This window comes from Corvus moneduloides, chromosome 5 (assembly GCF_009650955.1).
Source record: "Corvus moneduloides isolate bCorMon1 chromosome 5, bCorMon1.pri, whole genome shotgun sequence".
NCBI classification, from domain to species: Eukaryota; Metazoa; Chordata; class Aves; order Passeriformes; family Corvidae; genus Corvus; species Corvus moneduloides.
In genome coordinates, this window is record NC_045480.1 from 63,248,017 (window position 1) to 63,271,365 (window position 23,349).

The 23,349-nt window shown below is 44.8% G+C and overlaps 2 protein-coding genes across 7 annotated transcripts in view; both read left to right on the top strand.

The window, feature by feature from the left end:
* Positions 1-12,823, top strand: part of SETD7 (SET domain containing 7, histone lysine methyltransferase) — a 29,561-nt gene extending 16,738 nt beyond the window's left edge. The window contains exons 5-9 of one of the 2 annotated variants that reach the window (XR_004240087.1): positions 4,925-5,006; positions 5,642-5,759; positions 6,051-6,208; positions 6,725-9,817; positions 11,136-12,823. Coding sequence is in view for 1 of the 2 variants with exons in the window: in XM_032108724.1 (XP_031964615.1) it covers positions 4,925-5,006; positions 5,642-5,759; positions 6,051-6,208; positions 6,725-6,905 (539 nt within the window). In the remaining variant the exon portion in view is untranslated. Of the gene's footprint in view, positions 1-4,924; positions 5,007-5,641; positions 5,760-6,050; positions 6,209-6,724 lie in introns of both variants that reach the window. The other variant, XM_032108724.1, reaches the window with a different exon arrangement.
* Positions 12,824-14,661: 1,838 nt separating this feature from the next.
* On the top strand, positions 14,662-19,874 carry LOC116444453. Of its 5 annotated transcripts, none has more exons than XM_032109866.1 (7): positions 14,662-14,984; positions 15,454-15,703; positions 16,565-16,624; positions 17,258-17,389; positions 18,178-18,324; positions 19,119-19,179; positions 19,361-19,874. In XM_032109866.1, the coding sequence occupies exons 1-7, from the start codon at positions 14,677-14,679 to the stop codon at positions 19,462-19,464; spliced, it is 1,062 nt and encodes a 353-aa protein (XP_031965757.1). In that variant the 5' UTR covers positions 14,662-14,676; the 3' UTR covers positions 19,465-19,874. The 5 variants fall into 5 exon arrangements, with proteins under 5 accessions (XP_031965757.1, XP_031965759.1, XP_031965758.1 ...); XM_032109869.1 differs by having other exon boundaries at positions 14,870-14,984; positions 15,454-15,546; XM_032109868.1 differs by lacking the exon at positions 19,119-19,179.
* The last annotated feature ends 3,475 nt before the right edge of the window (positions 19,875-23,349 follow it).

A 23,349-nucleotide genomic window follows, 5' to 3' on the forward strand; every position in this document is an offset into this window, starting at 1 on the left:
CAGATTAAACATGTCATGTTTTGGGTAATGATTGGAGATTTGGCCTGAGTAACTATCCAACGCAAATTGTAAATTTATATTATTTTGGAGTAGGTGATCTAATGCATCAGTTGTTACAGGTTAGTAGATGCATGCAAAGTCACATCCTGCCAGGGTGCGGAGCCTTGCTCTACCCTTCATGATAATTTTTGCCATTAGTTCTTGTGGCTGTGTGATGGTTTTAGGAGGTTGGAGTGGAAGGAATACCCATTCAATTATGATGAGGGGTTCCTTCTGCTCTTTGTCCCACTGAAATATGAGGCCATGAAAGCGTGGTACCTTCCCTAGAATGACAAGCTTAAAGGGTAGGGAGGGCTGATACCTGTGTGCTTGTCTGGTGGAAATGAGCTCTTGTACCTTTTTAAGAGACTGCCTTGCCTCTTCTGTCAGGGATCTAGGGGATACTGGACCACCTTCCCCTTTTACCAGGTTTCAATAGGAGCTACATCCTCTGTGGTGAGTCCTAACCAGGACCTTAAATACTTCAGTGTCCCACAGATCTGTTGCACTTCCTCTAGTGTTTTTGGGTTATTATTAATGGTGACGGGTGTTGGGGTGATAGAGGTTTCTGTGATTTTGAGTCCGAGGTAGTTCCAAGGGCTTGTTCTCTGCATTTTTTCAGGTTGTAATTCAAAGCCCTTGGCCTCTAGGGCCTCAACCACCATGTTAAGTGTCTGCTCGAGATACTGATTATTGGGAGCACACACCAGCACATCATCCATGTAATGCAGGATGATGGCTTTCTCTGCTTTGGCACGGATGGGAGATAGAATTTTAGCAATATACTCTTGGCAGAGAGTTGGGGAATTTTTCATACCTTGGGGAACCACAAGCCAATGATAACGTTCCATGGGAGTTTCACGATTAAGAGATGGTACAGAAAATGCAAATCGAGGGGCATCTGCAGGGTGGAGTGGAATATGAAAGAAGCAATCTTTAATGTCAAGAACAGCTAAATGCCAATGTTGCGGGAGCATTGAAGGTGACGGCATACCTGGTTGAAGGGGTCCCATGTCTTCAATAACCTTATTAATTTCTCTAAGATCTTGGAGTAGCCTATATTTGTTCTTTCCCGGTTTTTGTATTACAAACATGGGTGTGTTCCACGGGCTGTTAGTTGGAACTATATTTCCTTTAGCCAATTGTTCAGCTACTAATGTTTTGAGTGCCTCTAAGTTTTCTTCTTTTAGCGACCACTGGTTAACCCACACTGGTTCATCTGTTTTCCAAGTTAATTTCTGTGGATGGCACTCTGCTCCAGCAGCCTGCAAGGGAAAATTTTGATGTCTAGGGGTGATACCGATTTTTGTTCCCCAGAGACATGGCATCCCTTCCCCATAGGGTGAATTTGGTGTCTGGGACATATGGACGAAGCGTCGCTATTTGTCCTTCAGGACCTTCAATTTGAATGGTGTTTTTGGATTGCTTCGCAATTTGGGTACCTCCAATCTCTTGTATGATGCCCTGAGATTGCAACTCCCATTGCGCAGGCCACTTATCAAATGGAATGATAGACACATCAGCACCTGTGTCTATCATTCCCATTATACTGATTTTTTGTGATTTGTGATGGAGCTTACATTCTATTACAGGTTTGTTGTTTCCCAAAACCTCAGTCCAACAGATGGCTGGGATATGACCATCTGTGGGCAGGTATTTGGGCAGTGGAATGGCCTGTGCAATGACTTGACCCTTTGGCATAAAGTACGGCGGATATATACATTGTACAATTAGGTTAGAACACCTGTTCTGATCCATTTTCATGAGTGTGGGTGTAACCTCTATCCCAGCAGGTGTTTCCCGAGTGTCCCCAATAACAAAAAGGTATGTGAAGTCTGGCATGTGGTCCACATTCTGGAATGAGATGGGTATTACAGTCTGTTTGTTGTTGTTGAAATGGTGGGCTTTATCACAGGTTACCTTAAACCTGAGTCCAGAAGTCCAAGTTGGTTTGTCTGCAGCCCTATTTATGTCTGAACGAGGAGCTGTTAGGACGCGTTGGGTCGCTAGTTTCCCTGCAGTTGACCTGGGGAAACAGTCTTTGGAGAGTTTTTATCAGCAGTTATAATTGCTCTGCAATTGCAAGCTACATGTCCCTTTTTCTGACAACGATAGCATATAAAGTTACTACGTGATTGAGTTTCCCCTGTACCCGTAGCATTCTCCACAACTTCCCCAACCATCCCCACTTTTTTCAATAGGGGAGCAGCTGTGTTCAGCTGCACCTTCTTTGTACAGACTTCAAGGATGGATTCAACAGTAGGAGGACGATGCAGAGGGAGAGTGAGGATGACTTGTTTGCAAGTATCATTCGTATTAACTTGGAGAAGTTCGAGTAGGAGCGCTTGTTGGTCAGGATTAGGGACCTGGGAAGAGACAGCTTCGCACAAACGGTTATAAAAGTGAATAATATTTTCATTTGGCAATTGCTTGATGGTGGTATAACGAGAGTTAGGAGTTTGAGATGGTAATAATGTTAAGGCCTTTTCAGCAGCACGTGTGATTTCAGTAAGAACTGGACAAGGGATAAGCATTGCTTGTTTTTGAGGATTTGCCATATTATTGTCACCAGATAAAAGGTCTAATGTGATATAATTATTCTCAAAGTCCAGGTAATTATCTGGAGTTTGCCACAAAATTTTTAATAAATCAGATAAAATTATTTTCCATTGCTTTTTCCACATCATAAAATCACCAGATGTGAGAAGAGTTTGCATCAATGTAAGTAAATCATGAGGTACAAGTGAGTTGCAAAAGTAGCACTTAAAAGGCTCTTAAGATAATTACTATGCATTCCAAACTCCTTAATTGCCTTGCACAAATCCTTAATATTAGAATAAGGAAAGGGTTTCCAGTCAGGGTTTGAGAGAGTGTAGTAGAAGCAGTTGGAGTTACTTCCTGGTAGCCATGGGTTCCCAGATTTAGAGAGGTAGTCACAGGATTGTGGGAACCTGGGGCGGGACAGTGGGAAGCAGGGACGGGGAGTGGAGGGGCAGGGGTGGCGAGTGGAGGCAGGGGCGGTACTTGAGTCATGGGCGGGCACAGAGGGAGGGGTGAAACATGACACTGTGGGGGTGGGGTTAGGGGCGGGGTCAGGTTCTGATGCGGGAGTGGGAGGGGATGGGGACAAGAAGGGATTTGTGGGGTGGGGGAGAAAGGGATTGTGGAAGGTGTAGTTTGGGGATGAAGAAACATGGCATCCGCCATTATTGGGGACAAACAAACTCAGAGAAAAGGGGTTGGGGGGAGGGGTTTTTTCCCAGGCTGCGAGCACATGGCAATGGCTGACCCTGGGAACAAAGAGATCAGGGGAGAAGGGGTTTTTACACACACTTGAAACATGAGGGCTAGAAACTGGGGACAAAGGAGTGGAGAAGAGGGGTTGGGAAGGTCCTGGGACGGGCTCCAGATTCCCGTCCAAGGCAGGGTGCTGAGGAAACACGGGTGAGCCAGGAGGACGATAGCTCTTCTGTGCTAAAAAGCAGTCTGCTCTAGCTGTGTTTTCCAGCGTAGGGGAAGACGGGTCGGGGACACAGGGGTTGGAAGAGGGTGTAAGGGAATTAACAGGGGGCTTTTCAGAGGCTTTTCATGTACTGCTTTTTTCTCTGGCAAATTGTAACTTAGTAACAGGAGAGGAAAGAATTTTGAAACTGTTTCATTTCCTGCACACCTAAGAGAGGAGAGTTTTCTCCCCACCTTATCCCAAAATTCAGCAGATCTTATGTCTTCGGAGGTCAGATTAGGAAAGTACTGAAAAAGCCATTGTACAAAAGATTGAACTAGATTTTTAGGGTATTTATGCCCAGTTAAAGAAAGGTAACTTTGAACTTGGTGGTATATTTCTCTATGGTGTGCAGAAACTTCAGATCCCATTACGAATGCACCACCACAAACCTCAACCCCAACTTGCCAAAAAGGAGGAAAAAAAAGAGAAAGTTTGCACCGGCACCAGCTTAAGACAGGAGCCCCTAAACCAGCAGGGAAATACTCACCAGAATTCTGGATTTATCACAGGAAAGCAGGTCCGGAGAAAAAAAAACATGCAAGAAGGGTCTTCTGCTTACCAGCCGTTCCCGCGCCATGTGGTGTGGGGAGGGTACAGGCTGAGGCTCTGGGCTCGATGTTACACAAAAAGTAACACCTCGCTACACAGAGCTGGCATGGCAGGAGGTGCAGAGCTAACTCCAGCAGACACGCAGCTGCCAGGACACCCTGAAAGTCTCTCAGAACCGGAGTTCAGAGATAGCACGTTGGGCACCAGATGTGGAAGGTATCTCTTCAGCTTTATACTGGCTAGGCTAGTACTTTAATGCCTTAGAAAGCCTTGAGCAGCCTAGAGAGGTAGCACGGGCGATCTAGCACTTTAGTACTTCTAAAATCGGTACCTGTATCAGCTGCAAAGCAAATACCATCAGCAGAAGCAAAGAGGGAGAAATATAGCTCCCTGCTCACTCAATTTCCTGCAGTTAGAAGCTTTCAAATGAGACAGACAACCAGAGATGTTCACAGGAAGATAGCTAAGCCAAGAGAGGGCAGGGCCTCCCTCGACTATCTCTTTTATTAGGAGAAGGGGAAAGGGGAGGACTGGGGGCGGACCTGGGGTGACCGGCCAATCAGACACTGCTAAAGAGTTTGAGTTACGTTTGGTTTTGCCCGCGCTTAGAACAAAGGAGCTCAGAGCACGTGGCAGAGGCAAGTGTACAAAGCAGTATCTCAAGGCTTTTTACAGGTGCAGTTCTGTTTAATACCTTTTTTTGGAAGTGTAACATATATTCTTTACAGCCATTAAAATTAAATTTTTGAATATCTGGATTAAGTTAAGGATTGCATACTCTCAGTATTGGCAATTAGTTTATCTCCTTCATTGATTTCTTGGTTTTTTTAGGCCCAGCATACAGTTTTGACAAATCTACTTCATCCTGCATTTCTACAAATGCCCTTCTTCCTGATCCTTATGAATCAGAGAGGTAGGCTTTTTTTTTCTTCTCCACATATTTCTTTACTGGTACATATTTAGGGCCTAATTTTGCAAACCTTTTCTCATCCAAAACTTAAAAGATGTGTAAGGGTGTGTAAAATGGAAGCCCTGTTCTGTGTGTACCTCAACCATAGGCTCTTTCTGATACTCTGAAATATCTAAATAAGTGATTAGTAAAAGACTTGCTTTAATTTCCATCGAGTACTTGAAGATATGGTGCTTCACCTTGAGAACTCTTGCTCCTCAGTGCATGTACATACCAGCAACCCCAGCTCTGTGGGGACTGCTGGGGTTCTGATATGTTATTGAGGGTGTTCCTGAATTGAAGCCATCATTGTGCAGTAACAGTAGATTGGCACTTTAAAAAAAAAAAATTTTCCAAGTCAGCCCAAGCTTCCCACCAAATCTCAGTCTTGGCAAAATAGAACATGTGGAAAAGAGGAAGGGAAGGAGTTCCATATAGATGATGATGATGATGAGAAGAAGTTTTGTTGTTAATGTTATTAGGTTTATTATTAGCTTTATTGTTACACTGAAGTATTAGGCTTTATTCCAGTAGCGTTGTACTTCTTGAAAATTAATACTGCAGCCACTCGCTAATTCTATGCCCTGTTCCTGTTGCAGGGTGTATGTGGATGTCTCTCTCATTTCCAGTGCTGGAGAAGGATTGTTTTCAAAAATAGCAGCAGAAGCCAGTACAGTGATGTCCTTCTATAACGGAGTGCGAATTACACACCAGGAGGTAAAGAAGAGAAAAAAGTCAGTCTGAATTTTCATTGCACCTTCTGAAATTTTCTTTTCATAGTAGGATCTTACTCCCACCACCTTCCCACCCTTGATTTAACACAATGGAGTTTAATTGAAAGAAAGTGCATGCTCACCTATGTACAGATTTTTAAAAGTGTGGGTTGTTTTTTTTAATTACATATACCCATGAAAAGCTTTATTTGCATGTGTTTTGAATGTTGGCTTTCAAACTGCTGACAAAGTTGACCCCTCCACACAGACACTGGATTTTTGCCTTGCAAACTAGGTAGACAGCAGAGACTGGGCCCTCAATGGAAATACAATATCGCTCGATGATGAAACAGTCATAGATGTGCCAGAGCCATACAACCACGCTGCTAAGTACTGTGCCTCACTGGGGCATAAGGCCAACCATTCCTTCACTCCTAATTGCACCTATGACCCGTAAGTACAGTCCTGTGTTTTGGGGCAGAAGCTGCAGCCCAGCTGTCTGTGCTCACACGGGGGCCCTGGGCAGCTGGATGAGGAGCAGTGGTGGGCTGAGAGTAAAGAGTTGAGGCACTGAAGGAGTTTCTGCTCACCTAGGCTGAGTTGGAAATGGGCTGGCATTATGGGTGCTTGATGTCTATTGGGACTTACACCATGGAGTATCTTGAAGTTTGCACTAGTTAGTTTTGTCATGAATTTTATGAGTTGCTTCTTGATTGTAAAATGCATAATCACAGCTCCCTAAATCCTAGCTTGGCTAAAACTGTGCTATATTTGCTGAACTACCGATGCTTTGATAAATCAGTATTTTTGCTCTTATTCTTAAGTCTTTATGAGGTTGACTCAACTGTGCTAATTCGATATCAGATTATGCAATATTGCTCTGAAGTGAGTGAATTCTGAAACTGTAAAAGGGACTGGCAGAGTATGTGAATTGACAGCTGGGCCTAGCAAAGGTGTTTTTTTTCCTAGGTTTGTTCATCCTCGTTTTGGGCCCATCAAGTGTATCCGTACCATCAGGGCTGTGGAGAAGGATGAGGAATTGACAGTGGCTTATGGGTACGATCACAACCCTGTGGGGCAGAATGGGCCAGAAGCACCGGAGTGGTACCAGCTGGAACTGAAAGCTTTCCAGGCTGCTCAGCAAAAGTGACATGGGAGCGCTTTCTCCATTCAGCAAACTGAAACAGAAACTTGGATCTATGCACTACCTTTATACTGAAAACTGGACAGCCAGGGATTGTTCATGCTGTTGCATCATAACTTTGCGTTCTGTGTTAAGAGATAAGTTTCTTGCATACTAACTAGGTTGACTGTGTTACTCATAGCAGATTTTAAAAATAGCTAGCATTGCACCAGTCTTATCTGAAGAAATTATTTAATATTCTATACAAGGTGTGGTATTCTCTGGTAGCTTCTGCTTTTGCACCATATGCAAAGATGCCAAAAGACTAGAAAGAAACTAAAATGGGTATATCATTCACTTTTAGTCGGCAGACTTAGTGTTGCTCTCTCTCTGCCTAGGCATTATTGTGCAACTGCATTTTGCATATATGCCACTTGTGATGATAACAGTAATATTTTGATATTCTCTAATAGTAGCATAATTTTACCTTTTTAAACCTTTGATCTGAATCTTGCAATAGAGCAGTTTATTTATTAGCATATAGGAGGCTGGATTTTAACTCCCCTTTCCTCTTGTCTGTTGTTCTTTCTACAAATCCCCTTTTGGAGGAGAAAATCCTTTCTAACTAGTGGAAAGGCTTATGTGTGTATGTGAGAGTGCTGTGTGTTGGTCTCTGTAGCTCTCTAAATATTATAGCAACAAGTCTAAACCTAGTATTTATTTAGCCTTTACGGCTGGCTTATTTTATTTAATTTATTATTATGACATGCAAATGAAGCTGTTCTTTGCATGAAGATTTTGTGAAAAGGAGAAAACAGACTTGCTGTTGAAAGACTTTCAGAAGTACGTGTTCTGGAAGGTGAGCACATTACTTGCATCAGTGTCCATGAGTTGGTTTGTGTATTTCACCTGTTCAAGTGGCCAGTTCTCAAGGCAAAAGATGCTTGGATCTCCCATGGATTCTCTGAAAGGAGGTGCATGTATTTGAGGGAGACTGTAGTGCTTGGTGAAGGAGAGCAGTATCTTTTCTGTGTGTTCGCTTGACAAGACAACATAGCCTTATAGCCATCTTTTAGTAGTTCTGGTTTAAGACGCAGTGAATTAATATAGTTTCAGGTATCAAAATAAGACTTTTTTTTAAAGAAAAGATATTAAAGGATTGTTTTTGAAGGACAAACAATGAATGTAAAAACATCACTTGATGCTCATATTTAGCAACAGCAATCAATCCATAGCTTTGTTGCAGCCAACAGTGGGGGCTTGTGAATATTCATCTGCAGGGCTATGTTCTGGGGTTTTTCAGGGGTAGGGAAATTGTCGTGCAGTTTTTCAGATACTGTACTGGTCTTGTCTAATGCTGTATAAGAGACAAATAATGTATTGTCTTGGTCTGGATACTGGGGCCTTTCTGTGACTCTGATGTTCTCTTTTGGGTTTAGCAGCTTAGGAGAAACTCAAATGCATTTGCAACACTTTCTTTAAATGTTTGTAGTTTTAAAAAGTTTGTATATATATAACATAAGTTATTTGGGAATCAGACCTACCTTTATTGCAACACATTTTGGTTGCTTGCTTGAACTGTTGGAGGTGTCTGGCTGTCTGGGGAGCTGGGCAGGGAGAATGTTTGGTAACTGCGGGTGGAAGGATGAGGTTGCTGTTTATGTGCAGTCTGAGAATCCCTGCTCTGGTACCTGAGGAAAGTTAGGAATTACTCATAAGAACCTAGGGTTCTAAGCTGGGCCTCTGTTTAATCCCTGTGGCTGCTCATAAACATTTTCCATCACCTCACCATTTCAGTTTACATGGAAGCTACTCTGTGCATGTGCTGGGACGGGGGACAAGCAGGCTCAGGGTATTGTGACACTCCTTCAGCAGTGCACACTCACACTGCACGTGAGCTGTGACACCTCCCATCTCGTCATGCTGGACACTCAGGTTGCAGCTCTGCGTCTCATCCAAGTCAGAGGTGACAGCTCAGGGACTAACCTGAGTGTGCAGAGACACATCTAACCTCACAGGTGAGAGGGAGTTGGCAAAGGTCAGTCAGCTGCTCAGCTTCGGTAAATGATTCTCAAAAAGAAATATGCATGACTTCATCTTTCCCTACTTGCCCATGGGTAGGTCATCAGCCACTTGCAGGAAAGCCTCTGGTAGGGAGCTATCATGTGCATCTTGGGGATTATTCTGCCAGGATCATGAAGTTTGCAAAGTTGAGGCTTGAGTTTACGTGCAGGGAAGAGCAGAATGAAGATATGACTGAACCCTGCTGTGAATTGATCGTAACTCCTTCCACAGTCTTGATGAGCTGCTTGGGACTGCTGGCGTATCTGTGCTCGCTGGGGAATTGTGCTTAAAATGTTCTGATCTCTAGAGCTCCTTTGCCTTCATTCCTGATCAGTCTCTGATTCCTCTGCTAATCTCCTCTTTGTGTGGAGTTGCTTATGTTTTAATAGATTTGTCGGTCTTCATACTGCCTGATTTTGAGATAAATAGACTATAGGTGCTCTTTGTGCATCAGGCTTGAAGACTGTATCCTAAAATAGGGAAATTCTAGGAAAGAGGGGCACTGAGATATCCTGTGTCTTCACAAAAAATTTGGTGAGAGTCAAGCAGATTCTTTTGTACGTGTGTGTAGCCTGGCAGGTAGTGTGCCACAGCTGTGGCTGTTGTCTCTGTTAGCTCTGCTATCCTTCTCAGCTCTGTAAAATCTGTTGGTCCTTCTATAGCGCCCTTCTTCAGCGACCAACCTTCTATAAAAGTTGTTATTATGGAGCTGCTTTGGGTTGATTCAGGACCAAGCCTGTTAACTCTTCTTTGTTTTCTCTCTCTTCCTGGTCTGTTAGAGTGGAAATGGCTGGGATGGCTTTTGCCACTGGGTGGTGAAAGGGCTCAGTGTGTCCTTCAGAGGTGTGCGTTGGCAGCTGCTGGTGCAAACACAGGTTAGTTACAGAACTCCAAATAATGCCTTAACTTGGTCAGTGTGTTGCAGCCCAGTTTCTGGGGCTCACTAGAGGACAAGACCAGCTTCACAAAGCTCCTCAATCGTAGTGTGATGACATATCCATAGACACGAGACCCACACCCAACCACGGTTTTCATTTGGGGCAGAGGAAGCATCACCTTGCACAGCAGTCTTCTCGGGTGTGTGGGATGCAGCTGACTACTGGTGAATATGCAATAAGTAAAGAAGCTCCACTTCTTAGAGTTTGCCCAAAGACCTTTCCTGTTGGCACACAAGCTGGGAGGAGAGCTGATGCCTGTCAGCTGAGCCTGGGTGTGCAGCTGGCTCTTGGGATACCCATCGTGACTAAAGAATAGCATAGAAGAACCTTGAATTACTGTGTTTTTCAGGTACAGATCAGTTCCCAACATCTGCCTTTGGTCTGCAGTGCTGCACGTGGCTTCTCTGTGATGGGAGGTTTACTTGAGCTCCTCTATGAGAAGCCTGTATCACCCTGTATTAGAGGCTGCTGATTGTCTCTTTAAAAAAAACCAAAAAAATCTGGAGTGGGTCTTCCTGCAGTGGCAGCACAGGGTTTTGTCACCAAAAATACAGAAACTTTGTTTCCTGAAGAAGTGGGTACTCTTTGAGACATGAGAGCCAGAAAAGTTGCAGCTCAGAGCTGCCTGCTGCTGGGGTCATTCCTCTGAAAAAGAAGGAAAAGGAAAAGGGCTTAGGCTGTGGAGGGGGTGTCTGAAGTTGAGTCTTGTGCTATAATTTTACTTTTGGGGATCCTGATTTTCTTTTAAAAAATCTGAAAATGCTTTTTTTCCTTTTTTTTTTTTGATACTAATTATAAAAACTTACCCTACATAAATACCTGTAAATCTTGACTGCTGAAAAAGTCAAAGGAAATACATGGAAGTGGCTTTTCAGCAGTAAAATCTGTGAGAGCTTTTTGTTTTTTTACATAGGTGCCACGATACCTGTTAGGATGGCTCATGCTTTTAATCAGGTGGAGCTCCTAGGGAGGTTTTGGGAACTTTGGAAGGCCATGGGGTGAGGCTGTGTGTTTTGGGAGGAACTAGGCAGGCTTCTCCTTGGCACAGCCTTTCCAGATGCAGCAGTATTGCACACAGATGGCAGTGGGTTCTTTCCTGGGCCTCTCGTAGCGTGTTGTTGGTGTGGAAGCAAGAGCTCTGTCAAGGATTTCTCACCCTCCTCCAGGCACTGGAGGAGCAGAGTAGCAAACATATCCCATCTGGTAAGAGAAACTGGGAAATGATGGAAATTGCACTTTTTTGTTTCCTTCCCAGCTGTCTGCCCTTGTCCTTCAGTCAAACCAGTACTCACCACTTGGGTTGTGCCAGGGGTGCAACGGTGTTGCTTCTGTCCCAGAGACCTCTGTGGTATGTGTCCTTTCACTCAATTTGATGGTCTTCAGGAAAACAGTCCCGTTGCATGAGGTAACATTACACAGAGCCGGGTATCTACTGCTTTGTTCTCCTGTGGCCCAGCAGACTTGCTGGAGCTGTGGGTGCCTGAGGAATTCACCCCCGAGCACTTAAAAAAACCAAATTGCTTTGGAAACAATGTTACTGAAGTGTCTCCTTACATGCTGCGGTGCTGCATGTAGATGCCTGTTCTTCACTTTCACTGCACTGCTGGTGTGCAGTGGAAGTGCACTGCTGGTGTGCCAAGAGCATCCGAGGAAGGAAAGCAGGCATAGGAGCAGCTTCACCTGCAGGTGGAAATGGGCTTCATCTGCAGTGAACTTGTTCCTTTTGCTTCATGTACTAGAAACATGAGAACTATATTTTTGGACAAAGAATTTCTAAGCAGTCTTATAAGGGATTTTTTATTAAAGAAAAAAAAAGGTGCAAGATTGAGTGCGTGTGTACTTGCCCCCAAATCAAAGGTTTTGAACACTAGGGTCTCTCTCTCTTGAATGGACCCTCCTCTGTCTTTGGGCAATGGAACTTCCTGCCCTTTTTCTCTTTACCATTTTACTGTAACTCTGGTTTTTTCCCCTGGGAGAAATATCTATACAAAAACTATAAGCAATTAAATGTTCAAGCCATAAAATCACGAGTGTGGGAAGACCCGCTTCGCAAGTTTTACCATTTGTATGTAAAATCATGTTTGTATGAAATATTTTCATGGTAGAATGAATATTTGAACAAAAAAGATAGTAAGATCTAAACCAGATTGAAAGGGTTGTCTTTTTGTAAGATGCAAGTATAATTGAATACCAGTCAAGTAGTTGTTTGGTTTTTTTAAGGGGAGATGCAACAAATGATCCTTACAGATGGTCATTTCTGCTATTGGGGGAAGTATTTATGCAGCATTACCTGCAGTTGCCATAAATACTTGCAATAGCAAGGCTAGTCACATCTTCAAGACGTACGTCTCAGCTTGTCCCTTCATGATATCGTACAAACGACTCATCCCTCCTTTCTGCAGATTCCCTTCTAGAAAACTTTTCCTACTGTAGCTGTAACAAATTTAACTCTGAGCTAAGATCCAGACTAAAATTGTGTATTAGGTAACAGTTTCTGCTGGGCCTTCTACTATTTTAATACTCTTTAGCCCATAATTACTGGGTGTCTCTGTTCTGAAGAGCTAAGTGCTAAAGAATATTCTTTGGGGTAAGCTTATACATGTGTTAACAGTTTACCCCAGAGTATCTAACTTGTATACAGTACTTGATAGGTGTTTTATGACATTTGTACTCGAACTATGAGCCTTACTGAACATCTGTAAGTTTATTCATGACTTTTAAAAAACGGATGACTCTAAGAAAGATGTTTATGTGAATGATGATTGCCCTTCCTTTGATGTTATGAATGAGGTTTTTATAGTGTGTTTGGGTGTATGTGCAAGGAAGCAAGAAAAGTGTTTCTGGAGAAAAACAGACTTGACAAACATTTGTAATAAGTGAATTTTAAAGATTGCTTTAATTGCGCTATGAAGGCAATGCAAAAATAAAATATTCAAAAGAAAACAATTGTCTCTCCTTATTATTTATGTGTCACAGTTTTGGGCATCCTCTGACCTCACCCCCTTCCTTGTGTCCTGTGTGACCAGTTTTTGCTGATGCACAGGAGCAGGATTTCACACAGTTAACACGTCTAGGCCACATTATGTAAATAGTGAACGAATACCTGACACCACTTGTTTTTTTCTGGCACCTCCACTGCTTTTCTTACTCTTCTTTTTCAATGCACATAACATGGCCTTCAGTTATGTTGTGGTATCAAAGAACATCCCACCCAAAGTATTATTAACTGTTGTTTTAAGGTGTGGTATATTTTCCTCTAAGGCAGTGGGAAGGTGCAGCAGGGGTGCCCAGGCAGGTAACTTATTCCTCTGTCTCCTAATTCCATGTACACACCCTGCTGGGTGAGTGGTGAGGAAGGGGGCGGCGCTTTCAGTGCCTGCCCTGCCTTCTGCTCCTTTGTGGTCACAATTGCTGAGGTAACTGAGCCTCTCCTGCCTGTGCTGGGTGTAAGGTGTGCAAAGACTGTGTCCTCCCTTCTCTGCAAGGATGCAGAAATGACATTGCCCCTTGAACCTTCACAGTTGTAAAGGGCTGGAAGAATGGGTGCTTGGTATGTATTTGCAAGCTGTGTGGAAGATGACACTGGGATTGTGGATGCTGCCATGTGCTGGCTTCACCCAGCCTGGCTGTGTTCCAGTCCTGCCCTGGTGTAATAAGCCAGTACCCTGTGGAGGTGCAGTGGGTTTATTTAAAGAAATTATACCTGACCTGTGAGCTGATTTCTTAAAAATGTTTCAGGGGTAGGCAGGTTTTAGTGGTGTGCTTGTTAGGATTTGGCTGGCAGTGCTTGGGGGGGGTGTTAGAATCATAGAACCATTGAATCATAAAGGCTGGAAGAGACATTCAAGGTCATCCAGTCCAACCATCCGCCTGCCACTACCACTGTAACCCCTAAACCACATCATCCAGATGCCTCTTGAATACCTCCAGGCATTTGTGACTCCACTGCCTCCCTGGAAAAACCTATTCTAACACCTGACTGCCCTAACAGTGAAATATTTTTTCTAATACCTAATCTGAATCTCCCCTGTCTCAGTCTAAGGCCATTTTCTCTGGCCCTCTCACTGCAGACATGGCAGGAGAGACTGATCTCACTGCAGCCTCCTCTGAGGGAGTTGTAGAGAGTGATGAGGTTCCCTCTGAGCCTTCTCTTGAGACTAAACAACCTCAGTTTCTTCAGCGATTCTTTGTAAGACATGTTTTCTACACATTTCATGAGCCTTGCTGCCCTTCTCTGGACATGATCCAGCGCCTCAAAATCCTTTTTAAACTGGGTGGCCCACAGCTAAATACAGCACTTGAGGTGTGGCATCACCAGTGCCAAGTAAGGGGGATGATCACTTCTCTAGTCCTGCTGTCTACTCTATTCCAGATACAGGCCAGGATGCCCTTGGCCTTCTTAGCTACCTGGGCACACGCTGGCTCATGCTGTATCAACTGGCACCCCCAAGCTCTTTTCTGTCAAACAGCACGGGTTCTTATGCTCTTTCCAACAGAGTGGGCACCGATGTGCCAGGGGAACCTTTGCCTGTCAATCTAAACAAACTGATCACACAAGTCATTAACTGTATGTGTAGAGTTTCATGGAATCTTACAATCACAACATGGTTTAGATTGGAAGAGATCTTAGAGATCATCTAGTTCCGCTCCCCCACCACGGGCAGGGACACCCTCCACTAGAACAGGTTACTCAAAACCCCATCCAGCCTGGCCTTGAACACTTCCAGGGATGTGGCATCCAACAAGACCTCTGAGCAACCTGTGCCACTTTCCCCAACTCACAGTATTGCGCACGTATGTCGTGTGAAACAGCACTTACAGCTGCAGGGGAAAAAAAGAAAAAGGCGCAATTGCTGTGGAGAAGGGCTGGGTGGAGTGCCAGGTCCCGGCAGCCCGGGCGTGCCCCGGGGCGGGGCGGCTGCTCCCGGCTGCAGGCGAGGCGGGAGGGGGCGGACGGAGTAGCCGCGTCCCTGTGTGGGTCGGCAGGATTTCCCGATCTCGCCGGCTTCTTTTGGCATAGGCTCGGAACTCCTTTCCCCGGGCGAGGAGTAGGAGCTCTCCCGACGCTGCCCGGGGAATGCCGGCCGGGCCGGTGCCGCTGCAGGTGAGGGCTCTGCCAGCGGGATCGGGACGGAACAAGGGGACACGGGAGGACACGGGAGACGGGGCTGGAGCCGCCCCCGGAGAGGGCGTGCGGTGACCGGCAGCACCCACGGGGAGGGTCGGGGCTCTGCGCTGGCTGCCCGAAGGGAGCAGCAGCACCTTCCTGGAGAGGTGCAGAGCTTAACTTCCAAATGGGACAGAACCCGGGCCCCTGCGCCTCTGTGGGCTGCAGAAACCCCGAAGGGAGAAGGTCAGCGGTGGGGTTTGAGGTGACGATCCCACATTCCGCTCCAGAAACATCGGGAATGGTGTGCCAGTCACCTGCCAGGCAGTAGCCCTAGGGACTTCCCAAAAGGCCGCTTGCCTTCGGTCACTGAGGAGTGAGCCCTCTACTCGTGGTACCGGTCCTGCGCACCAGCCGGTGCCCACGGGGTGCTGATGCTCCTGTCCCTTCTCTCTCTCCTGCCTAGGAAGAGCCATTCTCCCGACCCTGGAAGGCCTTGGCACAGCTCGCCAGTCTCTGTGTTCGGGGGTTTATGTGGCAATCAGAGCAGAATGGATCGGTATCGATACTTCATCTTTAACCAGAAGAACATGGTCGTGCTGGGGATGTTCCAGATAGCCTTCAGCACTGTGTGTGTCACCAGTGGGTTCATAGATGGCATTTTCAGAACAGAGTCTCAGCTGGGCAAATCCAGAGCTCCAATTTGGGCTGGCATGGTAAACTCGTGCTATGTTTGCTATGCTTTGTTCTGCAGTGCTTTTTCTCCCCACTGCTACCTCCTAGTACTCATACTGGTAGTGGGGAGGGAAGCCAGGATTTCTTGCCAGCTCTTCCCTTGTTTTATCCTTTGAACTCAGTTAATAAAAATTTCCTTATCATGATATAGGCAGAGGAGTGCAAGCAGACTTCCCTCTGAAGGAACTAAATTAAATACATTTCTGCTGGATAATGTAGAAAATGGGGCATAGTGACAATTGACAGGGGGTTTTTTTTGCAGAACTACAGTGACCACAGAGAAGCCACCAAAGATTAGGAGGGAAACACTTCATTATCTGGTCGGGTAGATGAGCATCTGGGTGATGATCTCTGTCCCACAGCACAGTGCCCCTAATTTTGGTACTGCAGTGAGGAGTGGGCAGGAGGTGTCCCTGCTCCCTGGCATTCAGCACCCTGATTTACCCTCCTGAGCCATGCTGCAAGGAAATTGCACTGAAGAGCTCTCTCTAGTGCAGAGGCTACCTATCTCCTTTCATTAGTATATTTCTTTCCTCTACAAGGTGTATATGGACCACCTTAAATCAGACTTATTCAATCAGTTTCATTGTTTTGCCCTACCCATAAAGCTCTAATTAGCAGTAGCAAGGCTGTGCACGTAGCAAGATGCATCTCACCCGTGTCCTGCCCCCCAGGAGATGCTACAGAGGAAAAGAGAATATGAGCAATTCTCTTCCCATGTCTGATGCAGCCATTACTCTGATCCAAGCCTTGAAAACAAGGGCTTTTCATTACTCTGTAGCAGTTTATCTTCCAAATCTGATACTAGTCTCCCAGTTGCCAACTCCTTTTGTGCTCTACAGGTGATGGGAGTCCCAGGCATCCTGGCTTTGTTCTCCTCACAGAGGAAGAATCCATTTCTTGTAAGCTAGAGGGGCAGATGGGTGTTTGTATGTATGGGGCAGGGGCAATATGTTGGGGCAATCAAAAGCAATATGAGGAGGGAATGATCTGATCGGTCCTCCTGCAGGATTAAGAGCTTATTTCTTTGAGTTATCTTCACAAAAGCTGCTGTGTTCATAAGCGAGAGGAGGATGCAGTGTTGCCTTGCTTTCTGCTGTAGCAGACAGACACTGGGCCTAACAAAAAGCAAAAATCTGTAAAAACACTTGGTTTCAATGCTTTTCTTTTGGTGGTCCTTCATGTTGTTAAGCACTGTGTACACTAAAATATGAAATAAGAGGCTTGCATTTCCTAGTCAGGTTTCTCCAGCCGTGTAAACTCCAACAGGGGATATTGTATATAAGTAAGAGAGCTCTAAGACAAAGTCTTTGGGAAGCACCTCTGATTAATATTCAGGACTCGGCTGTAGCTCAGAAACTCAGTATTATGAAAACCTCTACTTCTCTGTGTTTGGCTTCTAAGTGACTGTTGCTACTGGGGACATTGTATTGTTATGGTAGGTCAAAGACTACATCTAATGCTTGTATTTGCCAAACGACAACTTTAATTCCTGCTCCCCTTCTTTTTCTCACTAAAATTCTCTATCTATCTAGGTGAATGTACTGATAGTTGCCTCCATAGTCTCTTGTGTTGCCATCCTCATTGTAATAGTTTACAGCTCCTTCACACTGAAGTATGGTGAAGAGGAGGAGCTGAGTTCTGCCCCAGTCCATGTTATCCATACTGTAAGTATTGATATAATGATTATTACTGGGAACATGACGCCCTTAATCTGCAAACAGTACCAGATGTGGCTTACAAACAGAACCAGATTTCTAGGAGGGGTGACACTAGGTCAGGTTGGCTGCTTTTGCTTCTGAGTGCAAAGGGGTGGTGTGGGTTGAGCCATGAAAAAATACTGGTGCTGCTCAGGGAAATGTGCTGAGAGTATCCCTGCCCTGGTTTGAGACAGTGATTTCAAGGCTCGAATCTTTCCAGCAGGCACCTCAGGTGATAAAGTTAACAGCAGTTACAGGTCAGCTGGTTAAACCTGGTGTTATTTCAAGTGTATCCTCCACAGTACAGCTGAAGAGAAGTAATGAAGCCCTTTTGTATCTCCAACCTACAAGCAATGGCTTGCTGTGGGGGTGAAGGCATTCCAGATAGATGAAGCTGATCATTAGTTTATTGCAGGACAAATCTATAAGGTGCAGTGCAGCAAGATGATGTTTCTCATATTCAGTATGAAGAAGAGCAGCCGTTCCTTGGGTTTTTACTCATTGTTAAAGCTATTTCCAAACCCCATGCCATTGCACAGCATCTTACATTTAATCATCAGCCTTACTTCACTGCTTGCTCTGTTTGAGGTTCACACTTGGTTTGTTTTTCAGAACACAGAAAAACGTTAAATAACACTGACTACGAATCAATCTCCTATCAGGCAATCAAAGCATTCTTGCAGTCATTAGATTATTTTTTGGTGGGGAGTGTCACTTTTTGAATATGGCTTTACTGTCTCCTTTTCTGTTTGCAGAGGTTTGTACTCAATAAAGTTGTCAAGGGTGCTAACATAGCCATGCTGGCTGTATCCATCTGCAGTGCATTTTTTGTGCTGGCCATGGCTTACTTGGGATGCCTGAGTCTTCCACGCTGCTCCTGCTATGACAGTGTAACTGGGATGGTGAGTGAGGAGCCCAGGGCACAAGTTTATTTATACTGAGTGCAGGTGAGAGGGGAAGAAACTGGGGAGAAAGTCTGTTTTTCTCCTATAAATCTAGTCTCAGCTCCTACGTCAGTCATGCAGGGTAATTCTAAGAAATCAAGTGGGATGTTAGAAGGGTTTTATATTTCTTATATTTTCTCCTTTTACTATCTTCCTCTTATTTACAGTCTCACGTAAGATCTAATATAGGTTATCTCTATTTTCCAAACCATTTGTGGTGAAGCTACTGTGGTCCCATTTCCCATAAATCCTGCTGTCCTCAAAAACTGCTTCTCTCATCTTTAAGCCAACAGTTGCTTCTGGTGCAGCATTACGAATACTCACTGGTACTTAAACACTGGAACTTCAGTAATAAAAGTATCTCCTGTACTGTGTGTGAAGTGTAGGGGTGCTGACATGTATCATTTACTTCTCGTTCATAAGGAGTCTGCCTCAAGTGGTGGTGCACACAGTGTCTCTGCTAAGTGAGCTCAGTAATAAATACCAATTACTTCTCTACTAGAGCAATTCTGATGCTGTGTCATTAAACATGTACATCAGACCATTTGGTTTGGTAAGGAGTTAATGGGTGCAGGCCACAAGGCAGCTGTTCCTGAATAAAGACACTGAGTGGGTAACGTGAGCCTGCTTTAAATTTTCAAACTAAAACTTGTTAGGAGGAGTGAACTGCACAGACTTTTAAAATGAGTTCAGGTGTATCTTCTTGAACAAATTTCCAGGTGAGGTATTTGATGGTGCTGTTTTTTTCATAGGAATGGTTGCAACCTAGTGAGGACCAAAATCAGACTGTGGAAATGGTTTGTGCTGTACAAAGTGAGTAACTCTTTTGCCTCCATGTATCTGGATGTTCACCAGGGATGAGGAAGGAACATTCTGAATAAGATTTACATCCCAGTCCAAAATCCTGTTAACCAAAGGGATTAACAGGATCCTCAGGATTTTGTGCAAACATCTATACCAGGTTTAATGGTTTTCTCTTTCTTTTCTCACACAGGCCCTGGGGGGAGAATTTTTAACTTCAGAGATCGGTTTCTGGCCCAGGATGTAGATGCAGAAGAAGACACATCCAAACCTCCACCATATATCAGAATGACTTGAAAAAGTAGCCAAATGTGGCAAGAGAGATGCAATAAGTTCTTAAAGATGGTTATGCACTTTTCCTTGGCCTTTTGAAAAACACACACAGAAAGAGAGAACTACTGAATGCCCAATACTGAGCAGAGATCACAGTGCAGAGGGAAAGATCTGCAGGTGATTTTGTACTTTCAGACTTTGTATAGTGAAACTACCTTATTGCCTCTGGAAAGTGAGAGCATTTTTTCCTCCAGCTTTTGTACTCAGATCACGTCTTATTTCACTAGAATTCATCATGCAATTTGTGTAGCAGTTCTAGCCTTAGGCATTTAAATATTAAATACAATTCCTTTTTTCTTCAACTGTTATCTCAATTACTCCTTCTTACTGCATTAATTATTTGGATGATAATGAAGGACCCACTTCATCCTTGAGCTTCAGAGTGTTTTCTTCTTGGTAGGAATGGAGGTTTTTAATATCAAACCTTGATAACACCATTCAGGTACTGCTGTCAAAATGTGGCTTCTGTGGGATGTACATGTGTCAGTACAATTAGTTTTAGTGCTGAAGTGTAACTAGAGTGGAGCAGGAACTGCAGCTGCAGTAGCTCCTCCTATGAAGTAACTTAAATATAATGAATTCAGCTCAAGTTTTCCTATTTCTAATTTGTAGATTGAAAGTTTAAAAGAAATCCTTATTTTTGGGCCCATTCTGCTAAAATTTAGTACAGATTTAGACCAAGGTCTTTTGTTGTATTCTCTCTAGGGGGCCTCTTGGTCCTCTAGACCAAGGAATTACAGTTTCCAGTCAGGTTCTGTCATCTCCTGAAGCACACAGAATTCACATATGTACTTTATGTTTCAGTTTTAGGTGAATGTCAAGTGTTTATCTTGCCTTCAGGCCTTGTGCAGGAAGTGGTAGATGACTTATCCCATGATATAGATTAACAGAGCATTTGAACAGGGCCTGGAAAATAAGCTCCCATCTTGAGAAAGTGGGTAGTAGGGTAAGTCATGCCCACCATGAGCTATGTAACTCCAAGAATGATCTCATATAAAACTTCTCTAATTGCAGCAAGTAAGGTACTTTTCATGGTCCCAAGACAAGAGTTGTTCTTGAGTTATTTTTTTCTCTAAAGACTGAAGTCCTTTTCATAATGCTGGTAAAGGGACTCCAATACCTAAATGGCTTTAAACTAAAGGGGGTGGGTTTGGATTAGATACTGGGAAGAAATTCTTCCCTGTGAGGATAGTGATGCTCTGGCACAGGTTGCCCAGAGAAGCTTTGGATGCCCCATCCCTGAAAGTTCAAGGCCAGGTTGGATGGGGTTCTGAGCAACATGGTCTATGGAAAGGTGTCCCTGCCTGTGGCAGGGGAGTCAGAATGAGGTGATCTTTAAAGTCACTTCCAAACCATGTTATGATTCTGTGATGATTCTATGAAGATGTTATACAGCTTTTGTTGTAATCTTGAACAGAGAAAGAGTCTGAGCCACGTATTGAGGAAGTCCCAGTGAACTCTGGCACCCCTTTGTGCGTAAGGTGCTTGCCAAGTGCCTCTATTACTGACTTCAACCATCAGAATTACTGATGTCTAGGAATATCTCAGATCAAGACAGCAGCCCTAACCACCAGGCTCCCTCCACAACCCTTCTCAGGTCACATACTGCTTCCTCCACTGCCCAGCTTCAGCCAGGGAAGCTGTCTCCATCTTTGGATGCTTGGGCCAGCACCTTAACTTGGGCCTGCAGGTCCTACTCTGGCAACTGGAGGCTTAACTATGTGCCACAGTAGCCAGATTCCTCCTGACTTTGGCTCTAAATATCTTCATGTGTTTGCCTGCAGAGCCACAGGATGGTTGAGGTTGGAAGGGGCCTCTGGGGATCAACTAATCCAACCCCCTCCTATGCCAACCAAAACACAGCTGGTGTCTTGTTCATTTGAAGGTGTCAATGTTTGAATTGCTTTAATATAGTAATTCAAACGTTGTGATTCAAAAAGGGACGCTGTGCTTTTTCCTCGGAAATAGTGCCTGTCAGCAGGCATCAAAGCAGCGAGCGTGACTGCTCTCCCTGTCCTCAGATACTTCTGGCACAACTCCACACCATCTGCAATGAAATGCTGGGAAGTTTCTTCTTGATTAACACAAACTGTTGTTCTTGTACATCAAAAGAAAGTAAGACTCCCTGAGAGAGTATTGGGCTCACTGATAGCTGAAAACAGCATGGCTCTGGTTAGTCTAAAACTGCTCAGCTTCTGCATCATTTCTGGGTGAGAATTACGGTCCCATCCAGAAGTGCTGTTCCATAACCAGTCATTGCAGTGTGACATACTGAGCATAATTCAACAGTGTTTGACTGCTGGTTGAACAGGCAGTTTGCTTTTAATGTGAGTGTGCAGAGCAACACATCACTAGTCCTTGTTCAAGTGCTGTGCTGTTTCCATTGGCTCAGGCTGATAATTCCTGGGATGAGGGTGGCAGTGTGTCTTGGTTTGAAAGACAGGTGTCTGCCAAGGAAGGCAGGAGTCTCCCTTGAAATGAAAAAGAAAATGCAACCCCCTTCCCTCCGAATTATTATAATTTCGAAATTAAGGGGCTTTCAGGCAAAGATATGAGGAACAGGAATAACAGTTCTTTACTATTATATATATATATATATGTATACAAAACAAGTCAAACAAACAACAATATCTATGGCAGTAACAGCAAACAATCACAAACCCAGTCCCAGCCTTCTCAGTTGTCAGGGCCTTTCCCCTCGGGTGCAGTTCCGCTCGCAGCCGGCAGGGGCGCTGGCGGCTCCCGGTGAGCAGGGCAGGTGCGATGGTTCCCCCGCGGCTGCAGGGGGCGCTCCGGAGCGAGCTCGGGGAGCACGCGGCACTGGCGGCCTGGGATCCTGGGAAGAGATGGAACAAAGGCTTCACAAACCTCTGGGCAGCCGATCCCGGTGTCCGGCTGGACCCTCAGGAACAGCAGGATGGAACAACAGGGACGAGCACAAATCCTGGGTGGCAGACGAGATGTATCAAACTCCAGAGCTGCAGTGGTAACCCCTGGAGGTCTCAGCAGGCAGGATGTGTGGGGCCACAAAGTAGCGAAGGCTTGAAGCAACAGCGGGGCAGGGCGGCCGCAGCCCAGCTCCCAGTGGGGCAGGGAAGGCGGGCTTGGGAATCCTGGGGTTTCCCTGGTAGAAAGAAGGCAGCCTAGAGCAGAAAGCCTGCAGTGCTGATGAGGCTGAGCACCGACTGCCCACACACTCAGGTGAAAGAGAGTAGCCTCTTGGACCACACCCTTAGTGGCTAGGCCCTTTGTCCTCCCCAAGTATCCAGCAATTTGTTCCCCTGGCAACATATATGGGGAAAATTCCTCAAGAGGGAAAAAAACAGAAAAGGAACTCCCAAAACCCCAACATAGTGCCACCACAGCTGCTGCAGGTCAGGTCCTTTGGGGACACCTCTGGGGCACAAGCCAAGTACCCAGCCTGGCTTTGAAAGCTTTTGATCAGTGGCATTTAGTGACAGGTGTGGCAGGTACTCTTTTGGCTGTGAAACAGCCTTAGCAGCAGATATTGAAGTATTAGGGCATAAAAGAGAAGTATGCTCTATGCTACTTCTAAATAAAAATGTATGCAATTGATTCATCAGCAGCTATAAACTGGCTTATTTCTAACACAGTCCTTCTAGTGGTGCAACTATTGCAGATCACTCAGAGACACATGATTTCAACGGTTCTTTCTACAAAAGTGGGGATTTCTAGAAAAATGACAGCTGCAGAAGGAAATTGGTGGAAACTGACTACTAGTTTAATGTCCCTCCTCTTTGGTTAGCATTGCAGAAAATACATTCCTGACTGCAGTTTCCAGTGCTATATTTAGCAGCCTGTTCCACTTGCAAAGTACGATACCTTCCC